Source organism: Nicotiana tomentosiformis, chromosome 8, assembly GCF_000390325.3.
Source record: "Nicotiana tomentosiformis chromosome 8, ASM39032v3, whole genome shotgun sequence".
Taxonomy (NCBI): Eukaryota; Viridiplantae; Streptophyta; class Magnoliopsida; order Solanales; family Solanaceae; genus Nicotiana; species Nicotiana tomentosiformis.
The window spans coordinates 99,411,896-99,424,892 of NC_090819.1; the positions used below are offsets into that span (position 1 = coordinate 99,411,896).

The window sequence follows — 12,997 nt, forward strand, 5'->3', positions numbered from 1 at the left end:
GTGAGTCCTTGAGTACTCCTGCATACGTGTCCACTCCTGTGGGAGATTCTGTTGTTGTGAACCGGATCTACCGGTCATGTATTATTACATTCTGTGGTTATGAAACTAGAGCAGATCTCCTATTGCTTGAGATGACCAATTTTGAAATTATTCTGGGCATGGACTGGTTATCTCCATATCATGCTATTCTAGATTGTCATGCCAAGACTGTTACCTTGGCTATTCCAGCATTGCCTAAGCTGGAGTGGAAGGGTTCGCCTTTTAGTTCATTTAATCGAGTTATTTCTTTTATAAAGGCTCAACACATGGTTGAGAAGGGTTGTTTGGCTTATCTAGCCTATGTTCGGGATACTACTGCAGAGACTCCGGCTATTGATTCAATGCCTGTAGTTCGGGAGTTCCCCGATGTATTCCCGTCAGATCTTCCAGGTATGCCACTTGATCGTGATATTGATTTCTGTATTGACTTGGCTTCTGATACCCAGCCTACATCTATCCCACCGTATCGCATGGCTCCGAAAGAATTAAAAGAACAGCTTGAAGAGTTACTAGCCAAGGGGTTTGTCAAACCGAGTGTATCACCTTGGGGTGCACCAGTATTATTTGTGAAAAAAAAGGATGGAACAATGCGGATGTGTATTGATTATCGCTAATTGAACAAAGTCACTATTAAGAACAAGTACCCGTTGCCGCGTATTGATGATCTATTTGACCAGTTGCAGGGTGCTAGGGTATTCTCTAAGATCGACTTGAGGTCGGGGTACCATCAGTTGAAGATTCGGGATTCGGATGTTCCGAAGACTGCTTTCCGTACTAGATATGGTCATTATGAGTTTCTGGTAATGTCTTTTGGTTTAACTAATGCCCCGGCAGTGTTTATGGATCTGATGAATAGGGTATTCATGCCATATATTGATTTGTTTGTCATTGTCTTCATTGATGACATATTAATCTATTCGCGCAGTAAGGAGGAACATGAGCAGCATATGAGATTAGTGCTTCAGACATTGCAGGAACAACAGCTATATGCTAAGTTCTCTAAATGTGAGTTCTGGCTTGAGTCTGTAGCATTTTTGGGACATATTGTATCGGGCAAAGGTATTAAAGTTGATCCCAAAAAGATTGAGGCAGTTCAGAATTGGCATCGTCCCACTTCGGCGACTGAGATCAGGAGTTTTCTGGGTTTGACAGGTTATTATCGTCGGTTCGTGGAAGGTTTTATATCTATTGCAGCACCTTTGACCAAATTAACCCAGAGGGGTGCCCCATTCTGATGGTCCGATGATTGTGAAGTGAGCTTTCAGAAGCTCAAGACATCATTGACTACAGCACCAGTGTTAGCGTTGCCTTCCGGTTCGGGGATGTATACAGTGTATTGCGATGCTTCGCGTGTTGGCTTGGGTTGTGTATTGATGCAGGAAGGGCAAGTTATTGCATATGCTTCACGTCAGCTGAAGCCCCATGAAAAGAATTATCCGGTACATGATTTGGAGTTAGCTGCGATTTTTCACGCTCTTAAGATTTGGAGGCATTATCTTTATGGGGTGTCTTGTGAAGTTTACACTGATCATCGCAGCTTGCAGCATTTGTTCAAGCAGAGGGACCTAAATTTGAGACAGCGCAGATGGTTGGAGTTACTAAAAGATTATGATATTACTATCTTGTATCATCCGGGCAAAGTTGCAGATGCCTTGAGCAGAAAGGCAGAGAGTATGGGTAGTTTGGCTTTCATTTCAGCAGAGGAAAGGCCATTAGCCTCAGATATTCAGTCCTTGGCTAACAGACTTGTGAGGCTGGACATTTCAAAGCCCAGCCGAGTTCTTGCATGTGTTGTGGCCCAATCTTCACTATTAGAGCAGATCAAGGCTCGCCAGTATGATGACCCACACCTGGTGGTTCTTCGTGAAACGGTACTATGAGGTGATACCAAGAAAGTTACTATTAGAGCGGATGGTGTTCTGCGATTCCAGGATCGTCTATGTGTTCCTAATGTGGATGGGCTAAGGAAAAAGATCCTGGAAGAGGCACACAGTTCTCGATATTCTATTCATCCAGGTGCTACTAAGATGTATCGTGACTTGAGGCAACATTATTGGTGGCGGCGAATGAAAAAGGACATAGTTGAGTTTGTAGCTCGGTGTCTAAATTGCCAGCAAGTTAAATATGAGCACCAGAGGCCTGGTGGCCTACTCCAGCAGATGACCATACCAGAGTGGAAATGGGAAATAATTACTATGGATTTTATAGTTGGGTTGCCGCGGACCTTGAGGAAGTTTGATGCAGTTTGGGTGATTGTTGACAGGTTGACCAAGTCGGCACATTTTATTCCTGTTGTGACTACGTATACTTCAGAGAGGTTGGCCCAGATTTATATTCAGGAGATAGTTCGGTTGCACGGTGTGCCAATTTCCATCATATCAGATAGAGGCCCTCAGTTTACTTCACATTTCTGGAGAGCAGTACAGAGTGAGTTGGGGACCCTTGTAGAGCTCAGCACAGCCTTTCATCCGCAGACCGATGGACAGTCAGAGAGGACTATTCAGATTTTTGAGGATATGCTCAGGGCATCTGTGATTGACTTTGGAGGTCAGTGGGATCGTTTCCTGCCTTTGGCCGAGTTTGCTTATAATAATAGTTACCAATCCAGCATCGAGATGGCTCCATTTTAGGCTTTATATGGTCGGCGATGTCGTTCACCTATCGGATGGTTTGAGCCAGGTGAGGCTAAGTTATATGGTACTGATTTGGTAATGGATGCCTTGGAAAAGGTAAAGTTGATTCAGGAGTGACTTGTACAGCACAGTCTAGACAAAAGAGCTACGCGGATCAGAAAGCGCGTGATATATCATTTATGGTAGGTGAAAAAGTTCTCTTGAAGGTTTCGCCTATGAAGGGAATTATGATATTCAGGAAGAAGGGCAAGTTGAGCCCAAGGTTTATAGGCCCATTTGAAGTGTTGAAACAGGTTGGGGAGGTTGCTTATGAGCTTGCCTTGCCTCCCAGCCTATCAGGAGTTCATCCGGTTTTTCACGTATCTCCGGAAGTATCGTGCCGACCTATCACATGTGTTAGACTTCAGCACAGTTCAGTTAGATAATAGCTTGGGTTATGAAGAGGAGCCAATTGCCATTGTTGATAAACAGGTTCGCCAGTTGAGATCCAAGAGGATTTCTGCAGTAAAAGTCCAGTGGAGGGGCCAACTAGTCGAAGAAGCGACTTGGGAGACCGAGGAAAACATGCGGAGCAGATATCCAGACTTATTCAGCACTTCAGGTATAATTCTAAACTCGTTCGAGGACAAACGTTTGTTTAAGAGGTGGAGAATGTAATGACCCAACCGGTCATTTTAACTTTTAGAACCCCGTTCCTTAAAATAAAACTTTATATAGGTGCTTGTAATGATTTATGACTTGTGGGGATGGTTGGTTCGGGATTTGGAAGTGTTTGAAGTGAAACCGGAACACTTGGTTCCTTAAGTTAGCCTTAAAGTGCTAAGTTTGACTTCGGTCAACATTTTGAGAAAACGACCCCGGAATAGAATTTTGATGATTCCAACAGCTCCGTATGGTGATTTTGGACTTAGGAGCGTGATCAGAATTTTATTTGGAAGTCCGTAGTGAAATTAGGCTTGAAATGGCTAAAATAGGAATTTAAAGTTTGAAAGTTTGACCGGGGAGTTGACTTTTTGATACCGGAGTCGGAATCCAGTTCCGAAATTTTTATAGCTCCATTATGTAATTTATGACTTGTGTGTAAAATTTGAGGTCAATCGGAGTTGATTTAATGGGTTCCGACATCGAATGTAGAAGTTGAAAATTCTAAGTTTCATTAAGCTTGAATTGGAACATGATTCGTGATTTTAGCGTTGTTTGATGTGATTTGAGATTTCAAATAAGTTTGTATGATGTTTTAGGACTTGTTGGTGTTTTGGGTTGAGGTCCCGAGGGCCTCGGGTGAGTTTCGGATGGTTAACGGATCAAAAGTAGGACTTAGCTGCTGCAATTTTTCTGCTGGAAATGCTGTCAAAATCGGGCTGCCTGTCAAAATCGAGCTGCCTGACAAAAATCGAACCCCTGTCAAAAACGAGCTCCCGAGATCGAGCTCCTGAGATCGAGCTCCCGAGATCGAGCTCCCGAGATCGAGCTCCCAAGATCGAACTGGGCAGATCTGTAAGTTATAAAAATAAACAGAAGCATTCAACCCATTTGCCATTTTTGACAAACTTGAGCTTGAACAGAGGCGCCTTTTGACAGATTTTCAAGGAAAGACATTTGGGGTAAGTGATTCTAACTCGGATTTGATCAATATACACGAATATATCATTGTTTTCACAATTTAATTAGCGTTTTAAGATTGAAATTTAGAAAAAGTTTAGAAATCTCATAGAAACAAAATTTTGAAATTTCGGTATCGATTCGGAGTCGGATTTGAGTGAAACTGGTATGGTTGGACTCGTAATTGAATGGGTTGTTGGATTTCATAACTTTCGTCGGATTTCGATATGTGGGCCCCGCGGGCGAAATTTTAATTAATTTCGGATCTTTTCTTTAAAATGTAGTATTTTCTTATAGAATTGATTCCTATAATATTTAGTGATTGTATCGAATTATTTTGGCTAGATTCGAGCCATACGAAGTTGGATAATCATGAAAAAGGCCTTATAGTGGATTAAATTGGAGCAAGACGAGGTAAGTCTCTTGTCTAATCTTGTGAGGGGGAAATTACCTCATAGGTGATTAAGATTAAATAATTGTTGCTAATTGTGGGGGCAACGTACGCACGAGGTGACGAGAGTCCGTGCGTAGCTACTATTAATGCTAAAGTCCGGGTAGTTTAGGACTCAAATCATGTATTACTTGTGTAAATTGTATTCTTTGATTAATTAATATTAATTGATATATATGAATATATTGTGAATTGTTTGATAAAGATATTAAAGGATGGAAATCTCATAGGCTTAATTTCTATTTAAATCAATTAATTGTCAAAAGAAATTGTTCTCCTCCCAAATTTATCTTATAATAAACATACTGTCTTTCCGGAGGCACATAAGAAAATGTCCTCCTTTCTTGTGGAGCGGGCCGAATGCCTCGGCAGGATAGATGCATCTATGGATCGCGCCGCACGTCCCTCGGCAGTGTACACGACACTCTGGATCGGGCCGTACGTCCTCGGCAGAAATCGTGCTTAATAATAATAATTACACGATACTTTAATAATTTATTTCAGCTTGAGAAGCTAATTAATAAATTGGAAAAATCCTTAGAATTTAATGAATTATTATTCTTGCTTGTTTATGGAATTAGTTGTTACTCCTATAAATGAGATTTAAATTGATAAATAGGAATTTTTCTTAATTGAAGGAATTTAATTAATATATTGAGAATTGTTACATTTGAAAAAATTTGATTATCTCTGCTGATTAAACAAATTATTGCAAATTCTGTAAATCATGTTGATTTAAATATTCTAGATATATTTCAGTTATTATTATTGACCCATAATGAGTGTCAAAGTCGGCCATCTCGTCTCTACTACTTCGAGATTAGGCTTGATACTTACTGGGTACACGTTGTTTACGTACTCATACTACACTTGCTGCACTTTTTGTGCAGGATCTGAGACAGGTGCTAGTGGAGGACCTATCATCACATACCCACGTCATCCCGAGGCATAATGGTGAGCTGCCTTTCTGAGCCGTTCTGCCGCTACCAGAGTCTCTTCTTATATTTATATTCTGTCTATTTCATTTCAGACAGTGATTTGGAGTTTTATATAATCTACTAGATGCCCATGCACTTATGACACCGGGTCTTGGCACACACACATTGGTAGAAGTTGGTATTTTATTATTTTCTTTGAATAAAAGTTTAACCAATGTACGTATGACTTATTAGTTGGCTTGCCTAGCTGTAGTGTTGGGCGCCATCACGATCTATAGGTGAAATTGGGTCGTGACATCAGCCTTTAGACTTTTTCTTTCTCTCTCTCTCTCTCTCTCTCTCTCTCTCTCTCTCTCTCTCTCTCTCTCTCTCTCTCTCTGTCTCTTGTAATTACTCTCTTGTACTTATTTCCGTGAAGTAATTAAAATCCCCCATTCATCGGACTCAGGCCTTGCATTCTGGCCTTAAGAGGTATTTATTTTATTTTGTTAAATATTTCAAGTCTCTCCTCTCCAGCCGTGACTATGTCCGGCTAGGAAATTTCATATCTATGTTGAATATTTAACTTCTCTCCTATATAAATCATGAAAGATCTGGACTTTATCAAATTATAAAGGAATTCTTATACAGTTTCTTGGCTTGCCTATTATAAGTGGAGCTATTATCATCGAATTGAATGCAAATCCTACCATCCGGATTTTGAGTAATATGAGAATATTCAGTATTAGTGACAACATTTGTTATTTGACTGGACTGGCAAGAAAATATGTTCAAAAGGATTTCTTTAGTGATAAATGAAAACGGTTTAAAACTTGATTTTTTGACACTTATAGTAAAGTAGATTTGAATAATATTTCACAAGAGTTTTATGAAACTTGTGCTTTACATAATCAAATTATGTATTTTGTTCCTTGGTTTATAGTCACCTATTTACCATTATACATAAAGGTTTTGGAAAGATCTTATAAAGATGGGAGTGGTAATATTTTAAAAACCATATACCCATCTCAAGCACCTTTTATTTAATCTAATAATACAGGTATTACTTTCACTGCATTTCAAAAATTTATTGAAGAAGATGTTGTTGCAGTCAGCATAGTCAAAATTAATAAACTTATTTCTCAAAATAATTATTTGAGTTTATATGTCAAAGTTTTGGGTGAACATATTAATTCTCTTGATAAAAAACTCGACGAATTATCAGTTTTGATAAAAGGAATGAGAACTAACAAAATCGATATTGCTTCTACTTCTGGAATAAAATCAGACACTCAAATTATTCTTACTCATGTTCAAAGACCTACTGAGATTCAGGATTTTAAATTCAAATTGTTTACTGATTTAGAAGAACTTTTTGATAAAACGTTATCTGGTTTAAATATCAAACCAATTGATTTATCAAAAAAATTTGCTGATAAATTAGAAACTAGTTCTGATTATAAAAAAGAAATTTGGTCAGAGTTTAATAAACTTAGAGGTTATCCCAAAAAGAATAATAAGTATGCTGATAAACCCAAAATGCAAACTTATTATTATAATCGTCCTACTCCCCAAGATGTGTTAATAGAAGAACGAGATTGGAATCAGACTAATACGTCTTATAGAGGTTCCGAAATTTATGAATGGAATTTTAATGGTTTGACTGATAGACAATTAACTATTCTTGTGCATACAATGCTTATGTATGCAACTATCTGTAAAAGTGTGAAAAATACAGATAGAACTATTTGCAAAATGATTATTGCATGTTTTACTGGCCAACTTCGTGGCTGGTGGGATAATTATTTAACTGTTGATGAAAAGGCTTCGGTTATTCATGCAATAGCCACTGACGAAGGAGTTGATAACTTAGACATGCCTCTAGTGAAAAATAGAGAAGATGATATTTATACCCTTATTCTTACCATATTAGAACATTTCAATGGTAGATTTACCAATCAGTATGAGACAGTCCGTACTCTACTTAATGGTCTCAGATGTAGGACCTTAGGTGAGTTTAGATGGTATAAAGATACCTTTATGAGTAGGGTTATGGAATTACCAGAAAATAAGTATGAACATTGGAAAGCTAAGTTTATAGATGGCCTTCCCTCCTTATTTGCTGAAAGAGTAAGAAAAACTCTAAGAGGTAGTTACGATGAAATTCCGTATAAGGATTATACCTATAGAAAACTGATAAGAATTTGCACACAAGAAGGATTGAACTTGTGTAATGAGTTGAAATTTTCTACACAGCTTAAGAAAAACAAGCTTAAGAAAAAATCTCAATTAGGAGACTTTTGTACCAAGTTCGGTTTACCCGAGACTTCTGCTAATAGTAAGAAGAAGAAACACAAGTATCATAGATACCATAACCTTGATAGTCCTTATAAGAAAAATAGGTCTAGATATAGGTCTAAGGAAGAACGTGATACTAGAAAAAGCTATCGTAAGACAAAAAGATTTACGAAAGATAGGTCTAACAAGGATCTTGCTGGCCTAAAGTGTTATAAATGTGGAAAATTTGGCCATATAGCTCCAAATTGTAAGCTTCAAAAGTTGAAAATCTTAAAGATTGACAATGAGTTTATCACAACCCAAACTAACCCCCCGTAAGGTGTCGTGATGACACCTAGTCTCTACGACTTGGTAAGCCTAATATTACGAAAAATATAAAGAAAACACAACAACAAAAATAAAATAAAATAAAATAACATATTGTGAATAGCCAAGAGTAGCACCACTCGGCATATACAAAATAGTTTCCCAAGACCCGGAATATCACTAAGTCACAAGCTGCTATAATCTATGTAGCTCTATACAAAAGTCCGAAGATATTAAAGAAAGTCTCTAGGCGAGGGAATAGAAGGGGACTCAGAAGATCTGCGGATGCAAGCAGAAGTACCTTGAAGTCTCCTAGAATCATCAGCACGCGCTAACCCCAAGGTTGATAGCTCGTACCTGGATCTACACACGAAAAGATGTGCAGGAAAGGGCATGAGTACACCACAATGGTACCCAGTAAGTTCCAAGCCTAACCTCGGTCGAGTAGTGACAAAGTCAGGTCAAGGCCCTACCGGAGTAAATATAATAAATTAAGCAGTAAAAGATATAAGTAAAATTTACGGTAACACAGTTAAAAAAATTCTCAAAAATTTAACAGTTAAGGGAGCCCTCGGCTCAGAACAAGGTAAACACGGTGGAGAAATATCTCGGGATACCGTCCCGTAGTTTCAAATGAATATGCAATACAGGGGGATCTCCCAGAATACGTCCGTAGTCGCAAAGTAAATATGCAGTGCTGGAGGATCTCCCGGAATACGTCTGTAGTCCCAAAGTAAATATGCAGTACAGGGGGATCTCCCGGAATACGTCTGTAGTCCCAAAGTAAATATGCAATGCTGGGGAATCTCCCGGAATACGTCTGTAGTCCCAAAGTAAATATGCAGTACAAAGGGGATCTCCCGGAATACGTTTGTAGTCCGAATTTAAATATGCAACGCAAGATGAAATGACAGGTATGACATCGAGTTATACAGTTTATACTGGACACAGGTAAGGCAAATAAGGACTTAACTAAACATGACGCACAGAATGTCAATTAGGCAGTTAAAACACGTAAGCATGCTTCTTTAGTCTAAGTTTCACAATTAAACATATTAGTGCAATTTAATAAGGAAAAACAATTTACGATTTAGAAAGGAAAAACGAGATTTTTGCAATAATAGCTCGTGTACGTACTCGTCACCTCACATACACGGCACCCACACATCAATTAATATAAAACACCTTAAGGAAAAAAGTCCCCAATACAAGGTTAGGCAAGCCACTTAACTCGAACCGCTCAAATCAACTCGATATCACGTTCTTGCCACGAGTATCTGACTCCAAATGGCCCGAATCTATTCAAAATAGTACAATACCATCAATACGCGCTAATGGAATGAATCCCACAAGAAAAACTACAAAAATTAGGCCAAAACTCGAAATTGGCTCAAACCCGGTCCCCGGTCCCACGTCTCGAAACCTGACAAAATTTATGAAACTAGAAAGCTCATTCACTCACGAGTCTAAACATATCAAATTTACTAAAATCCGACACCAAATGGTCCTCCAATCCACAATTCAAACTTCCAAATCCCTTGCCTCCAACTTCCAATTTCCACCTTAAATACAGATTAACTAGGTGGGAAAATACATGGCAAGGCAAGATTATTGACCAAAAATAAGCATAAGGAACTTACCTCACGAAATGCCTCGAAAATTCTCTCAAATATCGCCCTAACCCGAGTTTGCAAAGCCAAAAATGCCAAAAATCACGAAGCCCTTCGGTTTTAATCACTTCCCAGGTATTTCCGCACCTGCGGAACCTGGACTCGCACCTACGGGTGCGCTTGTGCGGAAAACGTGCGCATTTGCGTAACTCACTTGCCCCCCTGCCTTCACACTTGCGACGAAAGGCCGCACCTGCGCACTCACGCTTGCAAACGTCCCTTCCGCTTCTGCGCATTTGCAAACAACCTTGCGCATTTGCGGGCATCGCAGATGCGGAACTTCCTCGCACCTGCAACCCCAGGCCAACTCTCTACTTCTCACATCTGCGTTTCCATCTCTGCACCTGCAGTCTATTTTCCGCATGTGCGAAACACCAGAACCAGCAAAGGCACTAGATTTCTCTAAGTCCAAATTTCTTCCCGTTAGGCATCCGAAACACACCCGAGGCCCCGAGGACCTCAACCAAACATACTAACCACTCCTAAAATACCCTACGAACTTAGTCGAGCCTTTAAACCACGTCGAACAACACCAAAATCATGAATTAAGCACGGATTCAAGCCTAAGAATTTAAAATTTTCCAAATTCTACAAAGGACGCCGAACCACATCATTCTAGTCCGAATGACCTCAAACTTTACACACAGGTCACAAATGACACTACGAACCTACAGCCAGTTTCGGAATTCCATTCCGAGCTCGATATCAAAATTTCCACTATCGGCCGAAATCTCCGAAAAACTAACTTTCACCAATTCAAGCCTAAATCTACTACAGACCTCAAAAACACATTCCGGACGTGCTCCTAACCCCAAAATCACTCAACGGAGCTAACGGAGTTGACAGAATTCCATTCCGGATCCGTCTTCACATAGTTCTGACTATGGTCCAAACTCTAAGGCTTAAACTCACAACTAGGGACTATGTTTCCCAAAACTCCCCGAATTCCATAACCAAACACTCTGGCAAATCCCAAAAGCAGAAATAAATATGGGGAAAGCAGATATTAGGGGATCGGGGCTCAAATTCTCAAAACGACCGGTCGGGTCGTTACATTCTCCCCCTCTTAAAACAATCGTTCGTCCTCGAACGAGTATAAAGACATACCTAAAACTGTGAAAAGATGAGGATACTGGTTGCGCATATCCTGCTCGGTCTCCCAAGTCGCCTCCTCGATTGGCTAACCCCTCCACTGGACCTTTACTGAAGAAATATTCTTTGACCTGAGCTTTCTGACCTGCCTGTCCAAAATGGCTACTGGCTCCTCAACATAAGATAGATCTTTGTCCAACTGGACCGAGCTGAAATCCAATACCTGAGTCGGATCACCGTGATACTTCCGGAACATAGACACGTGGAATACCGGGTGAACTCCTACTAGCCTGGGAGGCAAGGCAAACTCATAAGCAACCTCCCCAACTCAACACAATATCTCAAAAGGACCAATGAACCTCAGGATCAACTTGCCCTTCTTCCCAAACATCATGACACCCTTCATAGGCGATACCCGAAGCAAGACCCGCTCACCCACCATAAATGCCAAATCACGAACCTTACGGTATGCGTAACTCTTCTGCCTTGACTGGGCTGTGTGAAGTCTCTCCTGAATCACCTTCACCTTATCCAGGGCATCCTGGACCAAATCTGTACCCAACAATCGGGCCTCGCCCGGCTCAAACCATCCCACTGGGGACCGGCACTACCTACCGTACAAAGCCTCATACGGTGCCATTTGAATGCTGGATTGATAACTGTTGTTGTAAGCAAACTCTGTAAGTGGCAAGTATTGGTACCATGACCCTCCGAACTCCATCACATAGGCACGGAGCATATCCTCAAGAATCTGAATCATGCGCTCGGACTGCCTGTCCGTCTGAGGGTGAAAGGTTGTGCTCAGCTCCACCCTAGTACCCAATTCCTGTTGTACGGCTCTCCAAAACCGGGATGTGAACTGTGTACCTCTGTCTGAAATGATGGATACTGGAATACCATGAAGGCAGACAATCTCTCTGATATACATCTCATCCAGTCTCTTTGAAGAGTATGTAGTCAACACTGGAATGAATGGTCTAACTTGGTCAGCCGATCCACGATCACCCAAATAACATCGAACTTTCTCAAAGTCCGAGGAAGTCCAACCACAAAGTCCATGATGATACACTCCCATTTCCACTCTGGGATCTCTAACCTCTGAAGTAATCCACCCGGTCTCTGATGCTCATATTTAACCTGCTGACAGTTGAGACATTTGGCCACAAACCCAACTATATCCTTTTTCATTCTTCTCCACCAATAGTGCTGCCTCAAGTCCTGGTACATCTTCGCGGCACCCAGATGAATGGAGTACCGCGAGCTATGGGCCTCCTCAAGAATCAACTCCCGAAGCCCATCCACATTGGGCACACAGATCCGGCCCTGCATCATCATCACACCGTCATCACCAATAGTCACATCTCTGGCATCACCTCGCCGAACCCTGTCCTGAAGAACTAGAATATGAGGATCATCATACTGGCGCTCCCTGATACGGTCATAAAGAGAAGACCGAGCAACCACACAAGCTAATACCCGGCTAGGCTCTGAAATATCCAATCTCACCAACTGGCTGGATAAGGCCTGAATATCCAAGGCTAAGGTCCTCTCAGCTGCCGAAAGATATGCCAAACTCCCCAAACTCTCTTCCTGGTGACTCAAGGCATCGGCCACTACATTGGCCTTCCCCGAGTGGTACAATATAGTGATATCATAGTCTTTAAGTATCTCCAACCACCTCCGTTGACCCAAATTAAGGTCCTTCTTCCTGGACAAGTACTGCAAGCTCCGGTGATTAGTGTAAATCTCACAGGGAACACCGTACAAATAATGGTGCCAGATCTTCAGGGCGTGAACAATAGCTGCTAACTCGAGATCATGAACAGGATAATTCTTCTCATACACCTTCAACTGTCTAGACGCGTAGGCAATCACCCTACCGTCCTGCATCAATACCGCTCTAAGGACAATCTTCGAGGCATCACAATAGACAGTGTACGACCCCGAACCTGTAGGCAATACTAATACTGGGGCTGTAGTCAAAGCTGT

The 12,997-nt window shown here is 40.9% G+C and overlaps 1 protein-coding gene across 1 annotated transcript; it reads left to right on the top strand.

Moving 5' to 3' along the window:
* The first annotated feature begins 6,881 nt into the window (after positions 1–6,881).
* Positions 6,882–8,258, top strand: LOC138897887 (uncharacterized). The gene is made up of 2 exons (XM_070183908.1): positions 6,882–7,269; positions 7,381–8,258. The coding sequence occupies exons 1-2, from the start codon at positions 6,882–6,884 to the stop codon at positions 8,256–8,258; spliced, it is 1,266 nt and encodes a 421-aa protein (XP_070040009.1).
* The last annotated feature ends 4,739 nt before the right edge of the window (positions 8,259–12,997 follow it).